Raw genomic sequence first — 25080 nt, 5'->3', positions numbered from 1 at the left:
AGTTAATGAAAGGGTGAGTTACACTAGTTTAGTAAGAATATTACACTAATCATAGATATGAAAAACTAAAATTTGATAAAAAAATAAATAAAAAAAAACTAATGAAGCTCTTGCTTTATTTAAATACGTTTAAACTTAAAGACATTTTTTTAATACTGACCATAGCGAGTTTTTCAAAGATAATTTATGAAAACCCATATCCATATCACTTTTCATTTTCACGCATAAAAAAACGAGAAACAATAGTTTTCCTTTTTTATCTGTTTACTGGTACCCTTGGGAGTCCATTGGGATGTCCCTTGAATCCAATATCCAATTTTACAATTGACCAGTCGTCCTCATAACTTGTCCGGTAATAGGTGTCAAATATTATATCGCCTCGATACTCCGTCCGGTATAAGGGTGAACTATATCTCTCAAATATTTCTGATAAAGAACTTTCCAGCTCCGTCTAATTGTGGTAATATTCACGGTAGGACTTCCTATGCACCAGACCCGTCTACCCTTTCCCTAGGTAACCAGCAAGTTTTTCACATACAGATTTTTATCAACAAACAACCAACAAACTCATACCAATATTTTATATCATATTCACAAATCAATTAAACTACATTCATGCTGACAGTATATAACTAAAATAATCAGATAAGTTGATAAAACTATTAAACTATAATTTAAGAATATGTACTATACGAAAATCAAGTAAGTAGGACAGTACAGGAAAATAAAGAGAAAATCAAGACAATTATGAACTAATCGAGTCCGACTCCACTAGTAACTTGTAATTTTTTTTATAGTTTTCTAATTTTTTACAAAACACAAATTTATGCATCATTAAGCCTCAATTTATCATAATAGAGAATAAGGTGAGTGATCCTTACTTGGATCGATATTTCGGGACGTTGAGCTGTCTACTACGCCTCCTAATGGGTACCAAGTTTCTTAAATTTTTCTTATGGAATTCAAAACACTCGTCACATACTTAAAAATACCCCCAAAAATCTAAAATCGGTGTCTAAAACTTATTCGAGCTAATTTTGAGGTTCCGGCACGGCAGTGCTGCCATGCTCCAACATCAGTTCCGTTGCTCACGGTAGTGGTTCGCCTCGTCTTGGTCTGTTTTGTCTGATTTTGGCCGTATCCCAGCAAAAAAATACGTTAAGAGTATCGGTTGGCCGGAAAATCACAAAAAAATCGAACCTACTGGTGGGGGGACCTCCGAATATGGCGGCTCCACCAGTCCTCCTTCGCAACTGAGGTTCTTTCTTCGGCTACTCTGCATAGAAAAAGACGGTGAGCACAATGATAAAAAAATAACGTAAAACAGGAATTGGGAAGGGGCTCATTGGATGAATTTTAGAATTTTAGTTGCGGCGGCTCTGCCGGGTTGCCCGCAGTTTCTGGCTCATTTACCATCCCTCTTGCTTCGATTTAGCACAGGGGTACTCAGAATCAAACTTCGATAGGGTATGAGAAATTTTTACATTTTTTTTCAGTGCGACAGCGGTTTCGGTGCGATGGCGATCGGTCTCTTTCTTTGGCGTTTGGTTCTTTTTCTCTGGCAGGGGCTAACAGCTAGGGTTTAGGTTCCCGTATGATGCGAAGTATTTATAACCATTTCGCATTGATCTGGACCGTCCATCGCAATCGATCTTGTCCGTCCAATCGCGCCTAAGGAGGAAACGAATTTGTGTCGTTCATCGCGATTGATCTCGATCGTTCAATTGCTCCTAATGAAAAAATGAACCCGGTCCGTCCACACACGCGAGATCGATCTTGGGTTGTCCACATACGCAGGATTAATCTTGGGTGGTCCGATCGCGGGGCACAAGGATCGCCAGCGTGGCTTCTCGCGTGAAACCGATGTCAGCACGCCTTGCCACGCGACGGGCTCTGGTTCGTTGAGGTTGCTGACTTAGCAGTTCTATGTGGCTGAACTTTTTTTATTTGCACTTTGACCCCTTATTTCTAATTTTTCTTTTAAAAACTTTCTTATAACCCAAATTTTTATATTTTTTAAAAAAATTATTTTTAATCTTGTTCCTAATTCATTTTTTTTCTTAAAATTCTACTTATATAAAAATAAAATAAAATAATTAATTATTTAAAATTAATAATTAAAGAATAAAAAATTTATCTCTTGTCGTTTTTTGAAAAACTCATTTCGAGTTTATATTAATAAAAAATTAAAAGTACATTTACTAATATATATAATAATATTTATTAATTCTCTTTATTAATATAAATATGATTATATTTATTAATATAGTATATTTTATTTAATAATATGATATAACAATAATAAAAAATTAAAACATATATATACATAACAATCGACTCCTTTTTTTTTTTTTTTTATCAACCTAAACCTGGTTTAAATCAAACTCAAACTTTAATAAATTGTATCATATTAAATTTAGATAGATTAGATTGAGCGAGTTCCGATATAAAATGACACGTTATTAGAAAATACATACAAAGTTAATTTATGATCGAAAAGATAAAAGTCTATATTGGATACATGTTTAATTTGTATATGAAACTTTATTCACTTTATTATACATATATATATATATTAATTATGTATTTGTTATATGAATCTTAACTTAATGGTGACATACTAATTAAAAATTATACTTTCTTAATCACAAAGAATATTTGATTAATTTGTTAATGGAATTCATCATTCTTGGTCATGGCACATGCATGAAATAATTCCTTCAAGTTAATTAATATTATTTTTGTATTTTTCTGTTTGATCATATATATATATATATATATATATATATAAATTCTTGATTTTTAGACAAGACAAAGAACAATAATTAATTTGACTTGTGGGTATCCCGGCCTCCCCTATAATTCTTTAGAATTATATAAATTACATTATTTTAAAATATAAAATTTAATAATCATGGACATGAAAAATACATTAAATTAAGTAATATATTTATGAGTATAATATAATTAAAATTAAGTGTTATTTATCTCTGAATATATGTAATAACATATAAGATATAGATTTGTTTAAAGTGACCAAATTAATTATCATAATTTTCATAAAAAAATTATATGAAATGGGTCAAAAAAAGAGGCTAGTGACCCGTGACAAAAATTTTACTTTCAGGATATTTATATATATATATATAATCTACCATATATTATATTATATATATGTGTGTGTGTGTGTGTGTATATATATATACATATATGGACAGATAGCAGTGGCTAGTCAAATGATATTGGTAAATTTTCAAAACATTATATATAATAATAATATTGATGACAATACTCAATTTAAGACTTCTATGGTGTAATCAATTTGATTATTTTACAATTAAGCTGTCCAAATACATCACTTTCAGGTCAAATTGTACACGTGACATATATATACATACACACATATATATATATATATATATTAGTTGTATTTTGCTTTCTGTATAATATTATTAAACCCATGTCTTTATCATCTTAAATTATTCTTAAAATACTCGAATATTCGTAATAAATTATTTGGTAATTTTTTAATTTTAATTATATAAATATTCCTAATTGCCTAAATTTTTCAATGATTACGATTACCTAATTACAATTAATTATAATTATAATTATAATTACTTTATGGGTATAATCAGGCATAAAATAATATTAAGATATTGAAATTAAAAATTATAATTAAAGAGTAAAAGCAAAAAGCATTTGTAGGTTTCATCATTTCATAATTTCCTACTAATAATGTCAATAATTAGGTTAAAGTTGCATTATTGTGTCTCTCTCTCTCTCTCTCTCTCTCTCTATATATATATATATGTATATATGTGTGTGTGTGTGTATATATATATTATATTCAAGTGGGTTAAGAGATAATAACTAATTATGAATGTATAATAAAAGTAATAGATTTTCCTAAATAAAAAATTATATTATTTAAATTAAATAATTAAATACTATATTATTTTATAATTCGTTAAATTAACACATACTCTGATACTATTTTTAAATTCGGAGTTCATATACAATTTGTTATAGCAATTTCTTGCACACGAATCACTAATTACTAAAAATTTAAATTTAAAATTTTATGTAAAATTTAATAATTACATATTTTTTAGACTTAAACTTTATTATTAGAGTTCAAAGTGTTACAAACTGTTGTTATAAACACAGAGAGGTTAATTAAATAATTTAAAATATCAATAAAATGTATATTTATTTATTATAATTAGTTTTAAAGCTTTTATTTTAAATTTTTTAAATAAAATATATTAAAGTCAAAAGTGGCTTTAAATTTTTAGATCATTTGACCAAAAAAAGAAAAGAAAAAAAATGTGTATTACACCTAATTTTAACTAACACACAATCAGTAAGCTTTTTTCTTTTTTCTTTTTTTTTGTATTATCACAGTGGTAATAAGTGGTAGAAAAATAAATGCTACATACATAAATATCATTATACATACATACATATATATATATATATACATACATGCATACACATATATATAAACACATCAATGAGAAATTTGACCAATCTGTGAGATGAACTGGAGGAGGGTCAGTGTGATGATGAAGATGATGATGATCATCATCATCAATTGGTCAAAATGTATTTGAATGAAAATTGAAGTAAGTAGACTTGGAGTTGACTTTGACTACGATGAACATAGAAGTTTAATCTTACAAATTATTTTTAATATTTTTGAATTTTATTATTATTAAATTTCTACTATTCATTTGTAATTTAATTTTTGGTGCAACTGCAAGATTCTCATAGTGATTTTAAATTTTAATAATATCATAGGGTTTAAATCTAATTTTACAATCTTAAAATTGGTCGAGACGTACGTTATATGATCTCGCAACCTCTTGAGACTAAAACACGTACTCATAATTTTTGATGCATTCTTAAATTTTGAATTTGAATGTTATCTCAAATCCTGTTACATTCTTATATTGTAAAATTACAGTGTTAGAATTTGAATACTGTTCCCATTACCACAATAATATTTTAGAATTATAACAGTATCCCATAATTTAGATCATATATATATATATATTTAATTTTGGCAAATATATATTGTTTGAGCATACAATTTTCTCTAATTTCTGTTTATAATATATATATATATATACCAATTACGTACATTACCCAAAACTTTGTAAATATAATTATGAGCTCAATTGATACTAACTAAAAAGAGATGAAGGTTTTGTGGAGGATTCAAAGTACACAAAGATTTGGTTAGTTTGATTTCCGGCTGCTAAAGTTTTCAATTGCTAAAAGTTGCCAATAAAATAATGTTGTGGTGCACGTGATTTGACTTCCTAGTTGTAATAATTCTTTAAAAAAAAAAAAAAAGAGAAAAAAAAAACTTTGTTGGGTATATATATATATATATATATATATAATACTAATAATAATTGCAAACAAGTGTTGTTGAAGTCACTTTCTTGTGGGTTAAAGTGTAATCTTAATTAGCATAGTAAAAATTCAACGTATCCAAAGTTTTGATATTAAAGAAAACTGTAATGAATAAGATAAATTAAGATTTTAAATATCACTAGTACGGTACGTTTGTTAGGTAACACACTTATATTCTATTTAAAAATTATGAGTTTAAATTTTTTTTAAAGATATAAAATTTATTACTTGATCTATAATACTTGATTCTGTAAAAATTGTAAAGGTACGAAACTTAAATGTTATAAATTAAATGCAAATGCGAATGCCCAATAAGATTATAAGAATGTCTATTCTAAAAAAATAAATAAAAATTAAAGAAATAAACGAAAGACAAATAAGTAAGACGACATTTACTAACTCTTGAAAGGAGTCTGGGTGGTGAATTATTCACAATTCCTTTGTTGATCGAGATTTGAATCTTAGTCTTTTTTTATCCGAAATAGTTAATGAAGGGGTGAGTTACACTATCACAGTAAAAATATCACACTAATCACAGATATAAAAAACTGAAAATTGGTAAAAAATTCATTTACTATAAAGAAAACTATTTATTTCATATTGTGTAACAAGTCTTTCTCAACAATAACTTATGAAAACTTATATTCATACATTATTATTTATCACATATAAGATAACAAGAAATGATCATTTTATATTTTTACCCACTTATCAGTACCACTGGGAGTCCATAAGGATATCCTTCTACTCGTGAACCCAATTTTCAATTAAACAATTAACCAGCCGTCCCCACACCCCGTCCGGTAATAGGCGCCAAACATTCTACCACCTCGATACCTCGTTTGATATGAAGGTGAACCATATCTTCCAAACTTTACTAGTAAGGGACTTTCCAGCCCCATCCGACTGAATTAACGTTTACGGTAGGGATCCATATGTACCGGACCCGTCCACCATTTTTTAGTACCTAGTAAGTTTTTCCCATACAGATTTCCATCAGTATAACAATCAACTATGCAACAACCATATTTCATTTTATACTCACCGTTAACTTAAATAACAATATAGTTTAACACAGCCAAATAGCCAATAACCAGAATACCGGCACACAATGCAGGAGAAACAAATAACAAAATAACCAAAAAGACCATAAAAATTATCAATTAAGTTACGCACAGTATAATAATAAACAAATATAGGCAATATAGAAAATCAAAACAACTGTGAACTAACCAGTTCCGGTTTCATTAGTGACCTGTAATTATTTTTAGAGTTATCTAATTTTTCATAAAAATACACAATTATTAATTATTAAGCTTCAATTTGCCGTAACAGAAAAGAATAGCGAGAGATTTTTACCCGAATCGGTATTCGAAATATTGAATTTTCTACTGCATCCACTGGCGATATTTTATGACGATTAAATTTTTTTAATTAAAATAATCACATATTTAAAAAAACCGATTTATCATTATTATTATTTTGAAAAGAGAAAAGATTGGAGCCACTTGGTTAAGCCTCCATTAATTTCCTGGAGTTCAACTAATCAGCAATACTTTTTGGATGGACTTTTCCAGCCTCAAATCCAATTTTCTTCTTCCTTTTTCTTTTTTTTGCCCACTTACTACATATTTTTTAATCACTCAAAGAATGATTTAGATTAGTTTAATAAGTAATCACACAAATCTAGGAAAAAGTAAATGTTGATGTGAGAATTTATTTATGATATGTCACTCTAATTTACTAAATTACAAAATGTTTTTTTTTTTTTAAATATAATATGCCACTCTAATTTCAACTTACTTTGTTGATGATATATATAAACAATTTAATTTCAAAAAATTAGTATATTATATTTAATTTTACCCTATTACTTTATACATGTAAAAGAATTAAAAGGACAGTTCAACAAAACAACATGAAACCTAGCACTATGCGATAAGTAAAAGTAATTGTTATCAAATGCTTTAATATTATGGAATCTAAACATCTTACTTATCCGAAAGCACTATGCGATACAAACAACTCTTAATATTTACTAAAACAACATGAAACCTAGCACCCGGGACATTCATTCCACTTGAACCTATAAGAGCCAAAATTGTTAATCCAACAACACCATGGATCAAAACTCGAATACTTTTCGAGTTTCATTTTCCCGAGAAAATTTCGGTATCTTACTCTGTTGACTTCAAAGGACATGTCTATAGAGGGAAAAGATCAAGAAGATAGAAACTGCCTGACACTGTAGATTCTTTAGTGGATGTTTTTCAGAATTAGGAATTCAACTCCTACCACCAAAATTCAGGGTAAGTGAAATGGTAACTAAAACATAAGAAAATATATTTTAATCAAACATATCAAAACTAATACTTGGATGGAAAATAAGCCAAACACTGCATGCTAGTCTTTCACAAGATGAGAGAATGTTTAATATCCGGAATGTGTAAATCAGAATATAGACATAAAGGAAAACCATATGTAGTTCCAAAAAAAGAGCATTAAACTTTTGGAATCATGAAAAGGTATCTACTTAGAGTACATCATGACTAACTTGAACAATATGTGATTTTACATGAACACGTCATTCATGTTAGCTGCTTATCTTTTGTCAGACTTCACAAAATAATTAGTCCAAATTAGGTTCAGTATCACCTGATCGGATCAATGTAAAGAATGCATTTTCCTAAAAAATATCCAACACAAGTTTAAACGGCAAGTTATGGAACATGACACTGCTCCCTACTAATTGGAGCCCTAAATTTTCTAAGCTGAAAATATCCTTCGTATATCTAGTCTCCAAATTGGTTCAAGAAAGAAACTTCTCATGTTAAAAAGAAATCTTACCTAAGACTAGTAGATATTACCATGCAAAACGGCTTCCTGTACCATCAAGAAACCGATCAGTATGCCATCCTTTGGCCTGAAGCTCAGATAAAAATGGAGTGAACGTGTCATTCATCTTCTCATAGGCACATTGCAAGATAGAAACTATTGGCTTGTCAGAAGACTTCTTCATGTCAGCAGCATATGCAGCAACTAACCATCCTCTCAATGCATCTTCCCCAGTAGCATCATGCTCCAATATCAAGTCACTCCATCTATTTCCAGGATATAGTAGAAATTTTTCTTCGCGGAGTATCTGTTTCAATTTATCAAGTTGTGAAGGCTTGACAACCTTATGCAAAGCCCTGCCCACTGTTACATTTCCAGAATCTTCTATTAGTCTACCAGGAAATAGCAGATCTTCCTCGTATCTAAGATCAGCAGGACTTGATATTTTCCCTGTCTGAGCTGGTTGCAATAAGAGCATCAGAGCAGATGGACAAACAAGGAACTATGAATCAATAATTTGAAAATACTGCACAAACCTTGGCAAAGTTAGCAACAACCATTGCAGTCCTTTGTGGGTTCAAAGTATTGACAGGAGCAGCTCGCATTTCTTCTATCACACTGTATATGTGAACGGCAGAAAGAATGGGGCCGACAACTAACTGCAGAAATTAGACAAACTACAGTTTCAGTTTATAGGAGAAAATAAAATTCTGAGGAAAATTCCTTTCTTTGTTTCTAATTTCAGCTAGAGTTGTAAATTCCTATGAACGTCTTACACATAGTGGATCAATATTTGGTTGCTATGAAGCAAATACAGAAGTTTCAACATTCCAAAATTTCTAGATTCTCTTTCTTTCCTTATTATCCTAATATGGAGAATAGAATACAGAAGAAAATGAAATCAAAAGATAATCAAGAAGAATAACTATTAGAATGAGTAAAGGACACCTCTCTCTTTGTCAATCTCATACCGTAATTGTCAAGTTAGATTTTTGTTATTATTTTTTCTATTATTATTATTATTATTGTTATGCTTACCTAGAATTTAGAAAAATACAAAACTTGAAAAAATAAAATAGGTAAATAAATCATAAAGATAAGATTAATTAAACTTTAACAAAATGTTTTCTAGATCAACTCAAATGAGACCAAAATATGTTATGTTCTTATTCCGTCAAAAGTTCATCCCAATTTAATATTGATGGTTCAACTTTCTCTTAAAGCCCAACAAATGTCCATCCCATCCCAACTTTAACGGCTAGGTAGTAAATTGTATAATAGCTTGTAAAGTAAGGGGTTTTAAATTCAAACTTAGAAAGTGGATTGTATCTATTTCCTAAAAGCTCAGGAGATTTCTGTTGAGACCTGGTTGCAACTGGAGAAAAACAAGCAGAAAAACACAGAATATGCAGGAGGAGGAGAAAAATGAAAACAGGTGCAAAGAATCACAACCTGTGAGGGTCTACACGTGTCAGAGCATAGAGCTAAATTGGTTTCCTCACCCATAAGGTATTGAGGGCTACGTGGTGGCCATCCATGGCGACTGGAAAGACATGGGTCAAGATCGCTGGAGGGGTATTTAAACCTCTCAAAAACCCTATTTTGCAGAACCCGACTGATAGGAACCTTATCCAGTCTTGATCACTTTTCAAGTTCAACTCTATGATAAAAGTTAATCTGCAACTTAAATAAATTTTAGAGCTTGTCAATAATCATTTATTGATATATAAGTTTATATTTCTTTGTTGAAAGAAGCTCATACTAATATATATATATATATATATATATCTGTGAGGAGAGACGACAGCAAACTCTCTCCAGCCAAAGGAGTGAACTTTTGATAGGATTGAAGAAACCAACCCAGCTGAAGAATCTCTCTCAACGGCAGCAAACCAGAAACATGGGCGCCGGTGCAGCCATCCCACGATCTGCTCTCCATCAACTTCCCACTTCTGTAGTTGTTGTATTTTTGTTTTAATCTTTATCTATTTTCTTTATTATTATCTGCCTTAGAAGTAGGAAGAACGGTTGTTTCTTTTTTGTATTTAAAGCATGCTCATCATGAATAACAGGAAGATCAAAAATTTTCCAGAAACCTCTTTCGTATTTTTCTTACCATAAGCAGAAAAACTTGAATCTTTTCTAGTAGCTCTGACTGGGACCTATCAATGGTATCAGAGCTAGATTAAAAATCAACAAAACAAACAACAATGGTGTCGAACAAGGAACGGATTGAGAACTTCAAAGCCAGGCTAGGCGGCTTGCAGGACAGCATGAGTCATCTGGAAATGGGTATGGCAAATAAGTTGCTGTTGATTGAGGAAAACTTGCAACGTCTCACCGACACTGTGATATCAAGTTGCGAAGGCTCCCCCAACCATTCCCTACGGCGATCTAGGCCATCACGGCCGAACAAGGAAGAAAGAAGCAAACAGCCAGAAACAGATCGACAGGGGTTCTACTCGAAGCTTGCTAAGCTGGATTTTCCGATGTACACAGATGACGACCTTATGGAGTGGTTCAACAGGATTAAACAGTTTTTTGAGTTCTAGGGTACCGCCGACCGTCACAAAGTCTCCTTGGCTGCCTTCCACCTTGAAGGGGAGGCCAATCAGGTGGCAATGGATGAAAAGAGCATACAGGGAAGAGGGCCGAGAGGTGACATGAGTCGGGTTCACAGATAAGCTGTGGGCTCGTTTTGGGCTAACGAAGTGTGAGGATTTCGATGAGTCCTTATCCAAGATCTGTCAACTGGGCTCGCTCAGAGACTACCATAAGGAATTCGGAAAGTTGGGCAATCGGGTTCAGGACTGGACTCAAAAGGCCCTCATAGGGACCTTCATTGGCGGGCTCGAACCCAAAATAGTAGATGGAATAAGGATGTTTAAGCCCAGGACCCTGAAGGATGCAATAAGTCTAGCCCACATACGCGAAGAACAGTTGGGCCGCTGAAACAACGTTAAGACTGTGGCAGAAAAATTTGTAGACATGGTATGCCTAGCTCTATAATTAGTGACAGGGATCAGGTCTTTACCAGCCGCTTCTGACAAGAGTTTTTTAAGTTGTTTGGCACCCAACTCCGAATGAGCTCCTCCTACCATCCACAAACAGATGGACAGTTAGAAGTTGTGAACTGCAGTGTGGAACAATATCTACAATGCTTAAGCCACCAACAACCACGCAATTAGAGTTCTCTCTTTCCTTGGGCTGAATTTTGGTACAACACAACCTACCACTCCTCTATCAAGATGGCACCTTTTCAGGCCTTATATGGGAGACCGCCGCCGCCCATTCCCCGTTATCAAACGGCTCAACCCTTGTCAATGAAGTTGACCAACAGCTTTGTAACCGAGATGCCCTCCTCAAACGACTTCGAACTAATTTACAAGCGGCCAATAGTCGCATGCAAGCTACTGCCAATGCCCATCGACGTGAAGTCGAATTTCAGGAGGGCAATTGGGTCTTTCTCAGGCTCCGACCATATCAGCAGCAAATGGTTTTCAAGAGAGCCTTCCAGAAGCTCGCATGTCGATACTATGAGCCTTCTCAGATCCTCCGTCGTATTGGCCTCGTTGCTTACAAGCTTCTACTTCCACAAAGGTTGCATATCCATCCCGTTTTCCACGTCTTCATGTTAAAAAAACATATTAGTGAAGCAATTGCCCCTATTGAAAATCTGCCTGAAATATCTGAAGATGGGGACCTACTGTTGCAACACCAAACTATTTTGGAAACCCGATGGATAAAAAAGGGAGCACAATTTGTTGAAGAAAGTCTTGTCCAATGGAAGAATTTGCCCCTAGAAGAAGTTATCTGGAAAAATAGCAGCGAACTAACAAATAAAATTTGGCTCCTTGAACCTTGAGGACAAGGTTCCTACAAAAGAGGGAGGCAATGATACAACCAGAAGATCAGCAAGGATCCCAATCAAGAACCCCAAGTATCTTTGATTCTTGTATCGTTGAAGCAAGCAGAACTTCCTCAAGACCCAGTCAACTATTCAGCATGTATCATCTGTTTTTAATTTATTTCTACCATTATCTTATCTTTTGATTTGTTAAGATTATTTGGTATTTGTTGAGATTATTTGGTTGCTACTAGCTGTTGTGCTCCCTGGATAGCAGGGAGAAGTTGTTGTTTCCCTTCCTATTTAAAGCTCCATCAGATTATGGATGAGGCAAGTATTAATTAACAAGAAAATTGTGATTTTTCTATCCTAAAAATAGAAGCTTTCGTTTGCAATCCTTCTTGTGTTTTCTGGGCATCTATCAGCCGCCAAAGCAGACTAAATTAGGCGGGGCAGACTCAACCCGACCAGCAAGCAAACTCCTTACCTAACCAATCCCCGCGAGGCCTAGTAGCGACAGCCATTGTTCCCAAGCGGTTATTATGAGAAGAAGCACAACGCCAGCGAACACAAGGTTTGTGCTTCAACTGTGACGAAATATTTACAGTCGGCCACAAATGTTGCCAACCCCAGCTACTACTTCTGGAACGCGACGAAGAAGAAGAAAACGCCGAGCCCCCAAAGCCTGGATAAAAAGAGGAGCTCGAGAAGCCTCGTCGAGTGGAGAGATCGAAGGGCCTAAGTGAATATATATATACACACACATATATATACATACCAGAAGAAGAAGCCACATGGGAGAGCACCGTAGAATGGCAACCGCAAGAAGGAATTGACAATCTGAACCTTGAGGACAAGGTTCCTCTTAATGGGGGGAGTGATGATAGGACCGTTATCTAGTCTTGATCACTTTTCAAGCTCAACTCTATGATAAAAGTTAATTTGCAACTTAAGTAAATTTTAGAGTTTGTCAATAATCATTTAAATTTATAATTTTATGTTTCTTTGGTTTATATAAAAAAAAAAAGTTTATGTTTCTTTGTTTAAAGAAGCTCATACATATATATATGTATATATGTATATATCTATGAGGAAACAGGACGGCAAACTCTTTCCAGCTAAGGGAGTGGACTTCTGATACGACTGAAGAAACTGACCCAGCTAAAGAATCAGTCCAACCAGAAACATGGGCGCCAGTGCAGCCATCCTGCGATCTGCTCTCCATCAACTCCCCACTTCCGTAGTTGCTGTATTTTTGTTTTAATCTTTATATATTTTCTTTATCATTATCTGCCTTAGAAGTAGAAAGAACGGTTGTTTCTTTTCTGCATTTAAAGCATGCTCATCATGAATAAAAAGGAGATAAAAAATTTTCCAAAAAACTCTTTGATATTTTTGTCACCATAAGCAAAAAAACTTGAATCTTTTCTTGTAGCTCTAACTGGGACCTATCACCAACACTTCTTCCATCTTCATTTGGTGAACCTCGGGTTTCTTGCATTCTTTCAGCTTCTACCGTGGCAATTGGCGCTCTAGTAAGATTGTTCATACATCATTTTGTGTATTTAAGCTTTCCATTGGGCTTGAATATGACAACTAATCAATCAAAAGTATTTTCATATACTCTCAGTCTCTCTTTCTCTCTTTCACTCTCCCCCAGTGTTCTTCTTTCTCACCTCTCTACAGTCTTCTTTTCTCTCTCCCTCTTTCTCTCTCAACAATCTGTTTCTGCTATCTATGCAACTCCCATCTCTCTTAACTTTGTGAGTTACCCACAAATACATGTCATGGGTTCTTAACAACTTGGTATCATAGCAAGTTGAATCTGAGGAGGCCCTTGCAAACCTCGTGGCTATATCAAAGAACAAAGAAAAGTCGTTTCCAAGCCCCATAAAGTACAAACTCTAGAAGAAAATATTTTTGAAGTGGACCATGAGTCCTAATCGATAAAAAGACGACTCTTTTCAGTCATCAGATGGAGAAGCTCACCAAACTACACAGTGGTGCATGGCTGAGTGAAATGCTTGCAAAAGTAAGTCCTTCTGCCTCTGTCTTGAACATGGATAGAAGATCATTGCCAAACCCTAAGTCTAGGGAAGCTGGAGCCAGTAGTGGTCCAGGGTTGAAGGGTAACCTCATTGGAAACTGTACCCAAAAACTGAAATATCTCAGTTTGAAGGAAAGAAGTCTAGAATCTGGAATACGAGAAACACTAAACACTCACAAGAGTTTAATTATGAAAATCCAGCATTGCTAGAACTTGAAACTATAGCAAACAGGAGTTTTGCACTTGAAAACAAGTGCAGTTTTTCAAGACAGGAGTAATATTATAGGTAATATTATGATGTATTAGGGAAAATAAATGATGTGTTAAGTAGGTGGATAAGTGCATTAGGAAGAATAGGTCAGTAAGCGTTTTGTGCAAAATGATGTGTTGAGTATGAACGTATATTAAGGAGAATAAGTCTAGATAAGGACAAGAAGATAGTTAGTTCTGAAAATAACTTCCAAATGACTGCTCTTTCTCTTCTATAAGACATGTTGTCTTTGAAAAATTTTAGACATGAAGAAATTTATGAAAAAGTGTTGAGTACTTTCTTACTTAAGAGATTGTCGGGTTTTTTTTCTTAACGAGTCCATACTATTAACAAAAAAATAACTCATACAAAGGTTAAAAAGCCGCTATATCTCGCGATTTTAAAAAAGAATGACTTGGAAATGGTTGCAAAAACCATTCTCATATATGAGCAAAATACACGAGTCTCTCCTCCCAGAATCATATCAAAGGATTTTGTTTCAATGATAAGAAAAATTTGTGGCAGGGCGGAAAGGATAGCTGGACTAGCCAGCTTAGACTTTGAAGCAACAAAAGAATAAAAGATTAATACTAAAGTGTCAAATTTGATCTTCAAATCAAGAGTCACTTTGTTAGTATAGAGAATGAATAGAGAAGAAAAAAAAACAAAATGAAGATGAAGGACAGCAACTCTTAGAATAAACAAAGAATACAACTCTCTATCTCCCTGCCATTACTCAAACTTGTGACGTACAGGTATCAACATCCCAAAGTTATCTCAAAAAAAAAAGTATCAACATCCACGACTGGCTGTTTTGACAAGATACTGAAAAATGGAAGAAAATAAAATCAGAAATGAAGGGTTGCATTGCTGAACTGAAAATGGCATTCTAATTTGCTCAGGGACAGAAACCACTGGACTTTTTCCTCAGGAAGAAAAAAGGTTGCATTGTGCTTGATGCGGTTAAAAGTTACCATCAAAATGCCTTTAGATGTAAGACAGAATGCATTTTGGTTTCCAATTATCGTAAGTCATAGTGCCTTGATTTATCTCCAGTGGTCAAAATTACAATTGCACTTTTCAGGATGAAAACTAGTAAGCAGCACTTCTTTTCTCTGGAGACAGGTAAAAATCCTACTTTCCATAAGTTCCAGTTCCCATGACTGGGCATCACTTCTGACACCAAACTTTTTTCAAAGCCATACCAAATTGGTATACTTGCTTATCTGGTACAAATACTTACAGGCTAGGGTTTCAACTTTTAAAACAGTAAGCACATACACCTTGTGGTTTCATAATAATTTCCTCACAATGGTATAAAGGATCTCACCTCATGGGACTAACCATACAAATATTTCAAATTGTGAAATTTTAATGACTCGAGAAATATTGAAAAGTAACATTAGTAAATCTAGAGTGCCACATACCTTCCCCTGCATAGAGGAACAAATTGTGGATGCTAATTGTATCCCTGCCCCAAGCCCAACTACATTGAAAAGAGTTGAGATGGCCTCCCCTTTTGCAAAAAGATCACTGAGATTTCCTTCTTTGGCAAATGATGAATATATCGGCAACCTCGTTGCCCGTGCAGCAACTACGGCCATACCCTACAAATTTATAGATGAAGTGAGTAAAGAGCACGTGGGCACCCATTGGAGAATTCTGAAAAAAAAAAAATATACGTATAATATAACTAAAGAAGAAGAAGCACCTAGCAGTCAAGAACATCAAAGAGATTTGAAAAAACAAGCAAAAATAAATAAATAAGCTCTAGACAAGTTGATGCAGAACCAATAAAAAAAACAATCATTTTGAAAAATTTGACACTAGACAGAATAGGAAACTTTAATTTCCTTTATGAAATAAAGTTTCAGAAAGTCTTATAATAAAAGGAAATAGGAAGATTTCCTAATTTCTTAGTTCATTCCATTTAATTTATTTTCCTATTTTAGGTTTTCTTTGTTTATAATTTCTATTTTGATATATTTTGGTACCTAAATTAGTTATTAAGTAAACTACTTATGATTATTATTCACATACTGAGATATTGTTTTGATTATTGAGATCCGATATTTACAAGTTTTGTTCTTAATAAAATTTCTCTAAGTTTGTATTCAAGTTCTCTATGTCATACATTAATTGATATGAGAGCTTGAAATCAATACACCATGTTTCTCAAATTTTCTCAACATAAGCCTACTGCCCACTGCACCACCAGCAAGCTGTGTGAGGATTAAAACACTCCTGGAGCTGTTTTCTAAGGTTGTAGGTTACCTTCTTCCTAGAATTTTTGTCAGTAGCTTCTGCAATCCTGTTAAATTAAATTAATTTAATTTAATTCTAAGCTTGAAGTTGCTTCGTACAAGTAAGATTTTCTACTTCGAAATGAAATTAATATTTCAAATTGACTAGGCAAATCTATTCCTTCAAACATACAAATAAACCCCTTGCATTATACTTACATTTCTCATAGTTGTAACTTTATTTAGAAAAAAAAAAAAGCCACCACACAACACAGCCCCATACCCTACCTACTTTCTCTTAGCCTCCCCTTACATTTATTTGGAAAAAAAAATTTCTTGAGCCTTATTGTGCATTCTGAAGTGTTAATAGCATTATTTCTTTAAACAATTATAGCTTTCTCAGAATTTTCTTTTCTTACTATTACTTTTTTTTTCCACCATCACCTTTTCTGATCATCCTTCTTTCATTCACCCTGTTTAACTCATGACAAAAAAATCTAACAATATTGAAATCTTGAAATTAGCTGTCATAGACTAAGTCATAAAATTCAATATTAGAAAAGGCAAATTCACAATTGATGAGAATCATGAGTTCCCTCTTAAACAGCATGGGGCACATAAACATTCATTTGGCTAATTTCTCTCCCTATAAGACTAAACGAATTGGTCTACCCTTAAAGCTAAGAAAAGACCTTTACCATGACCCTCATCTATGCGGTCAGCCTCTGACCAGGATGAAATCAATCAACCTAGAGATAGATCTAGGCATTCTTCCCATCATGACTTTAGGGGAGGAAACAATCACCAACAATCTAGATACAAGAGCGAAAAGATCTCTAACATTGCCAAACGAGTCAAAATAGATGTTGAGCTATGATGGCCAACTAGATCCTAATGTCTTCCGAGATTGGCTAGTCAGCATGGAGGATTATTTTGAATGGTATCAGATGACAGGCACAGAAATCCGATTTGCTAAGATGAAATTATTTGGGTTAGCTAGAAAGTTTGGGCAAGCTGTCTAACTCAATCATGTGCACTAAGAGGAGCCCCCTATAACTCGGTGGAGTGTGATGAAACAGAAGCTCAAAGAAAAGTAATTACAACCAACTACAAGAGACAATTGGTTGACCAATTACTTAATCTTAAACAATTGACTTTTGGTGAGTGATCACATCTCTAGGTTTGAAGGATTACTGCTTATGTATGGCCTTGAATAAGAATCCTACATCACTGTTACTAGATTTATCAATGGACTAAAGGCAGACCTAAGAGAGAACTCTTGTACTACTCCCCTGAATCACTGGAAGATGCGTATATTAGAGCTTTAAAAGTTGAGAAGGACAACAAGAATCCTGTAGTCCGCCGCAAAAGCTACCAAGAGCCACGACCAACCTTATTTCAAAAAAACAAGAGCCACGGCCAACTCAAGCAATGGTACAAATAGCATTCATAGGGATGATTAATCTAGTATCTCCAACCCTCATCTTACAGCCACCAAATCTTTGTTTCTCGTCCTAGGGCCTCTTCCATAGAAACTTGTGGGTCATCTATCAATGTCATGACTGTCAATAGCGAGGACATATTGGCTCTCATTGTCCTAACCATACCCTTACCTTAGGACAAGAATGTCATGTCCCACTTGAATATGAGGACCAAATAGTTGATCCCATTGAATACTTGGTCACAATAGATGATAGTTTTGAGGTTATTGCCCATCATGCTAAAATTGTAAGGTGTGTGTTGTCTCAGGTGGAAGACAATAAGTGGAAGTGGACCAGTATTTTCATGACTTCCATAAAATGTGGACCAAGATCGTACAAACTAGTTATTGACGGTGATGGCACCATGAACATAGTATTTAAAAGTGCTATATCAAGATTTAAACTCAAAGTGGAACCGCACCCTCACCCTTTTAGGGTAGCTTGGTTAGCAAAATAACCTATTACCCAATGATTCTTGCTAACAATTCAAATGGATGATTATGTTGATGAGATTTATTGTGATGTATTACCCATGAATGTGGCCCATGTATTGTTAGGATGACCACAGTTATATGATCGAGATGTGATTCATCATGGTAGGGAAAACAGCTATGCCTTCAAATAAAAACAAAGGTAAAAGAATTATCCTTAAACTAGCCAAACCTATACACAAGTAAAGAGGTTAATCCAGTGTCCCAACCCATATCTACCAAGAAGTTATATATTTTAAATCAAAAGGAGTTTGAGAAAGGAACATAGGATAATTAACGTTGGATTGTTATGATAGCTCCACATGCTTCCTCAGAGGGAAATGTGGTCAGCACAGGGGAGCCTCCCAATATTACACAATTGCTCAAAAAGTTTTCTAATGTCATTCTCAATGCACTATTGATGGATTACCTCCCATGAGAAACATCCAATATGTCATTGATCTTGTTTCCGGATCCCAAATTCCTAACCTCCCACATTTTAGGATTAATTCAAACGAGTGTGTTGAGTTAAATAGACAAGTGGAAGAACCCTTCGACAAGGGATTTGTTCGACACAGGCTTAGTGCTTGTGCTATTCCCACTTTCTAACCTCTGAAAATGATGGAACATGGAGAATGTGCATGGACAATTGAGCCATTAATAAGACATATTAGATATGTTACCAATTTTCAATTCCACGCCTTGAAGACGTATTAGATATGTTAGTAGGATCTTATTGGGTTTTCCAAAATAAACTTAGGTAATGGGTACCATCAATTCACATTAGGCCTAACGATGAATAGAAAACAACTTTTAAGATTCAAGAAGGGTTATTTGAGTGGTTGTTTATGCCTTTTGGATTGAGTGCCCCAAGTACCTTCATGACGGTCATGACACATGTCCGCCACTATTATATTGGGAACTTCCTTGTCATCAACTTTGATGATATATTGATTTACATGAAGACTCAAAGGGTGCACTTAGAGCATTTACAACAAGTTTCTTGCACCCTTAGAGATTCTAAACTCAATGCTTACTTTAAAGAAGTGTACATTTATGCAAGAACACATCTTCTTCCTAGGTTTTGCCATTCCTAAACAAGAAGTTGCAACCGATCCTGACAAGGTTAAGGTCATTTTGCATTGGCTTAAGTCGAAAACTATCTCTGAAGTGCGTAGCTTTCATGGCTTAGCCACATTTTACAAGAGATTCATCAAAGAGTTTAGTTCTATCGTGGCTTATCACAGATTGTTTGAAGAGGATAGACTTTAGATGGACCACTGCAGCCTCTAGAGTTTTTAGAGAGATTAAAGAGAAAATAACTCAAACGCCATGTTTTGAGGCATCCTTATTTTTCTAACATCTTTGAAGTCGCATGTGATGTTTCTGAAATTGGAATTAGTGAAGCTTTAGGTCAAGAAGGACATTGTGTGGCATTCTTTAGTGAGAAATTCAATGAAGCCAAAGAAAAACATTTTAGTTATGATAAGGAATTTTATGTTGTAGTCCAATCTCTTCACCAGTACGTATTATCTCCTCCCATAAGAATGTTCTATACTTTGATCACTTAGCACTATAATACTTAAGTTCTCAAAAGAAATTAAAATCAATGCGCCCTAAGTGGGTCAAATTTTTATTTGTTCTTAAACATCACTCTGGTGTTAAGAATAAGATGGTTGATGCACTTTAATAGATGGGTTTGCACCCCTTGGTGCTTATAGTTAATGGGAAATTAATTTCCTTATTTAAAAAAAAAGGTGGTATATGCCCTTAGCCAAGCCTCCGTTATCCTCCACAATTTTTTTTTCTTGAAATAAAAAGTATTGTATGCATCATTAATTACAAGCACCAAGTAATCAATCTATATACGAAAATATTTGCATGTCAATTAAGATGTCGATAAAGTTTTCAAAATTCTCCATAGAATACAGAGAATGACCCCTAACCAAAAAATTCAAGGTCTGCAATCATCTATCTCTAAACCTATAGAAGTCATCTTCCACTATCTCAAAAACTCTCATGTTTCTTTTTTGTTACACCACCCAAAACATAACAAAGGGAATGGGACATATATTTCTTCTCGCCACTAATACCTTTACAGACTCAAATCTCATCCCTCAGTGTATCAGCCATTACCTAACTAATTCCTAAGAACCCATAAGACATGGTTCATAACTTGTATGCAATTGGGCACCAAAGTAGGATATGATTACAAGACTGCTTCGCCCTCCTGCATAGAGAATAGTCGTTCACTGTAACTTTTTCCTTCTCATTAACTCATTAATTGTGAGAATATATCTATGTGTTTTAAGCAAAGAAAGCAACTCTGGGAGGAGCATTCACCTTCCAGATTTGCCAAAAAAGAAAACTTGTCTCTATGGAGTCATTTTTTACCAAATAATTATAGAAAGACCTACCGTGAATCTCCTTGCGGAATTAAGGTGCCAGACCGGTTGGAAATTACTCCAGTTCAGAGAGGCAGAAGATAGTGAACTGAGGAGAGTCTTATACTCCTTAATTTCTCAATCATTATCCTCCACACCATGAGCACACAATTAATAGGTTTTGACAAATTGAAAGACGAGTACTCCACTTTTCCGAACTTTGGATTAATTTATAAGGAGATTCAGGAGGGAAACCGCTGGAACCATATTGATTTTGTTTTTCATGATGATTATCTCTTTAAAACTACTCAAGTATGTATCCATCGTACATTCCTTAAGGACTTTTAGTGTGGAAAATGCATGTTGGGCCCTTACAGGTCAATTGGGATGTGAGACCATTACTCTCATGGAAGATAGGTTCTATTAACTTCCTTGAAGCAAGCTGTCTTTAGAGTAGCGTCTCAGTGTCGTACTTCTCAATTAGGAAAAGCAAAGGAAAAGAATACTGGTCTCTATACCCATTTACCCATTCCCCATAAATCGTAGCAAGAAATAAGTATTGATTTTGTTATTGGCTTGCCTAAAACAACCGTGCACATGATTCTGTGTTGGTGGTGGTTGATAGATTTTTAAAAATTGCCCATTTCATTCCATGTAGTAGAGCAATTGATGCTTCCTGTATTGCCAAGTTGTTCTTCTGTGCAGTTAAACTTCATGACTTGCATTCATCCGTTGTATCCACTGGAGATGTTAATTTGTTAGTTACTTCTGGAAGACCCTTTGGAAGTTATGTAGAACAACTTCAAAATTCCCGTCTGCTTTCCATCCTCGGATTGATGGTCAAACTGAAGCAGTCAATCGAAGCTTGGGAGAGCTACTCTAGTGTTCGGTAGGGGAGAAACAAGGTAATTGGTACTTGGGTTTATCAATTGCTAAATTTGCCTATAATAACTCTGTTAACAGATCAGCTGGTAAAGAGTCTTTTTGAAATTATTCATAGCTATTCCCCTCGCACCCTAACAAACCTTCCCCCACTATACCCTCACAGTAAAATTTCTGAGTCTGCTGAATCATTTGCTAAACGCACTCATGATTTACACGCTGAGATTAGGCGAAAAGTTGCTTTGAGTATATGGACCATAAATCGCTGCCTGATTTGTACCGTAAAGCTACACAATTTCATGCTGGTGACATTGATATGAGTATCCGCCCTGAACAATATCCTAAGAGTTCTGTCAAGAAACTACATGCCAGAGCCCTTGTCCCTTTTCCCGTTATTCGACCTCTTAGATCTAATACGTTAATTGATTTGCCCATTCATATGAATATTAATGATGTTTGCAATGTGGGAGATTTAACACTTTGTATTCAAGCTCTCTTTGTTCACAAGTTCATATCAGATTTTAATTCATAGAATGCTATTAACCGTGGAAGTAATTCTACCAATTTAAAAGGGGAAATTTTTCTGAAAGGAAAACACAAAAAGGAGGCACACAGCACACCAACTTTCTTATAGAAAAACAAGAAAGCATTATACCTTCGCAAAATTTCCAAGGCCTGCCATTTCAAGAAAAAGATGCGGACTTAAGGGAGAGAGAACTTCCAAGCCAGTGCCCAAGTCATAGAGGACGTCGGCTGCATGACGGAAACTTTCTCATGGTTAAGAAGTCATAGATACTACCAATCCAGACTCCAGTGCATCCAAAAGACATGCAGATGCACACATATGAATGCTCAAGCACAGACAATGTGGCCAGATACAAGTCTTGAACAAAAGCACACATAATGAGGACAATACAAACCTAAAATTCTCCATCGTTTTGGCTCAGAGTCCATTCTTGCACCCAAGTTACTACATATTAGCTTCCCTACATGTTGCATGCCATCTTTTAATATCTGCATACAAACATACAGACAGAAATTCTTTGAATGCGCATGCAATTACCACAAGTTAGTGTGAACAAACCAATTAGGGACAACTCACCCAACTCACAACAGTTGCCTGAGCAGGAGTTGGTCGCAAGCCTGCAGCAAATAAAAGTGACTGCAATGGAGTAAGAATATAGGAGAAATGACCACCATGCATGCAAAATGAAAGAACAGTATAGAGAAACCAATAGCCGTTCTATACCAATAATTATGGTGGCAAGAAACTGAATTTGAACAAAGCATCATATTAGGGAAAAAGAAATATCTGAAGTCAAGCACCATACATGATAAAATGAAAAAGAAAATCAGCAGTATGATTATGAACTACTTCCATGGTACTTAGCAGGTTTCAGAAGAAGACCTGAGTTGATAACACAGATAATGCTGCACTTGAAAAATGCTGCAGTGCCCGAAATTGTGTGTACCGGAGATATCCCTCATTCACACTGTAAAGGAAAAACCATAGAAAACCTAACAATGAAAAGCAAAACTTCCTGGCTTCAAATTCCTTCTTTCTAATATAAAACCTTACAATTCCAACAATTACAAGCCAAATAGATTACCTGTATGGATATCCTGAGGGGAAAAACTTATTTAGAAAGGATTCAACCATCCTGTGTGCTATTGCTCTTGTGTCACCAACAACTCTAACCTACAAACAGAGGTGTGCATGTCCATTACCAGGTCAACTTAGAAAAAAACCAACTAGAAACCAATACAAAAAGATTTAAGCCAATTCCAAATGTACAGATCGAGAGACAGAGAGAGAGAAAGAGAGAAAAGAATTTATGTATCTTGAATTACTGAGTATATATACAACCGAAGGTGAGCACATGTGTGCTGCACGTAGGTAATAAACCAATCCTCAGCAAAATACTAACTGAAAGTATTAAATTAATTACACTTAATACCAAATAACTATTCTCATTCCACTGCCAAAGACTACAGACACCAACAAAGTGTGCACGTGTATATATAACATCAGGTAAATATAACATCAACACAGAACTGGGCATTACAGCATCAAGTAAGGTTACCAGAAAAGAAAGAAAAAAACGAGATCATCATCTGAAATACCAATGTAAATAAGAAACTATATATCCAGATTACATGGCACGGCAGCTCAAGCACATCATAAGTTCGCAGCTAATATTGCTTAAACCACCGAATAGTAAAAAACTATACTGGCCATTTGATTCAGTTCCCACTCTATTGGGTCCCTATACTTAATTTATAAAAATATTCCTAGAATTAAGACGTTCTTTTTTCACATCGAATTGTTTGTGTGTCGAATTTTCATTTTTGTTTGAAGTTCAGTAGTTGGAGGTAACAGTATAAAGTCAGTCAAACATAAAACTTATACTGTAATTTGCCACTAAGACTAATTCATACTGAACATAAGAAATCAATAATGACGTTCTGTAACCGAATCGAAACTCAAAGAACCTTAAAATCAAAAAGAAAAAGGAAAATTCCAATGGCATTTGTACGCAAATTGTACAATAACTACATTGGCAGCTCACTACAAGACATTAACAGTGATATATGACAGAGAGGAGAGAGAGAGAGAGAGAGAGAGCGTACGGATAGGTGACCATCGGGTTCGAACTGGAAGCAACGAGAGATAGAGTCGGAGGTTTCTAGCCAGGAGAGCGGAGTGTCAACCATTGTTGTGTTTTTGTCTTGCTCCTTCTTCCACTTTATCTTCTCCTGTAATTTTTTATTGCATTTCTGAAGCTTCTACTCAAATTAAATTAAATAAGCAGAAAATCCACACACAAATAAATAAATAAATAAAGCGAAGACGACGAGAGAAACGGCACCGTACCATCAACGACTTCATTTGTAAGAACACAGCTGAACTTCCCCCCGGGTTCTCCGCCGTAAGAATGGGGTGGATGGCGCCTCTTTGTTGTCCAAAGAAAGGGGGTGGAGTAACTCTTACTTCCAAAACGACGCCGTCTCATTTGTTGGATATTCATCCTTTATCACTTATCTTCAGGTCTAAAATTATACAAATTTTGAAAAAAAAATAAATTCCCATACACACGAGTAAGAAATCAAAAAGAAAAATCATGTTCAAATAAAAAATTAGTTATTTTTTTTCTTATTATTCTCATAAAGATAATATATTTTTAAAAAATAAATTTGACCAATTTTACCCAAGTTA

The 25080-nt window shown here is 34.4% G+C and overlaps 1 protein-coding gene across 4 annotated transcripts; it reads right to left on the bottom strand.

Moving 5' to 3' along the window:
* Nucleotides 1–6038: 6038 nt before the first annotated feature.
* On the bottom strand, nucleotides 6039–24890 carry RUS2 (root UVB sensitive protein (Protein of unknown function, DUF647)). Of its 4 annotated transcripts, none has more exons than XM_088216690.1 (11): nucleotides 24739–24884; nucleotides 24495–24650; nucleotides 23474–23562; nucleotides 23272–23356; nucleotides 22966–23025; nucleotides 22784–22877; nucleotides 22519–22616; nucleotides 15831–16010; nucleotides 8796–8918; nucleotides 8272–8713; nucleotides 6039–6391 (listed from the first exon to the last, which is right to left on the bottom strand). In XM_088216690.1, the coding sequence occupies exons 1-10, from the start codon at nucleotides 24751–24753 to the stop codon at nucleotides 8288–8290; spliced, it is 1326 nt and encodes a 441-aa protein (XP_088072816.1). In that variant the 5' UTR covers nucleotides 24754–24884; the 3' UTR covers nucleotides 6039–6391; nucleotides 8272–8287. The 4 variants fall into 4 exon arrangements, with proteins under 4 accessions (XP_088072816.1, XP_021898469.2, XP_088072815.1 ...); XM_022042777.2 differs by lacking the exon at nucleotides 6039–6391 and adding an exon at nucleotides 7377–7715 and having other exon boundaries at nucleotides 24495–24620; nucleotides 24739–24890; XM_088216689.1 differs by lacking the exon at nucleotides 6039–6391 and adding an exon at nucleotides 7377–7715.
* Nucleotides 24891–25080: the final 190 nt, after the last annotated feature.

Source organism: Carica papaya, chromosome 3 (assembly GCF_054855325.1).
Source record: "Carica papaya isolate Zhongbai chromosome 3, ASM5485532v1, whole genome shotgun sequence".
Lineage (NCBI taxonomy): Eukaryota > Viridiplantae > Streptophyta > Magnoliopsida > Brassicales > Caricaceae > Carica > Carica papaya.
This window is presented reverse-complemented; position numbering and strand designations above follow the sequence as displayed.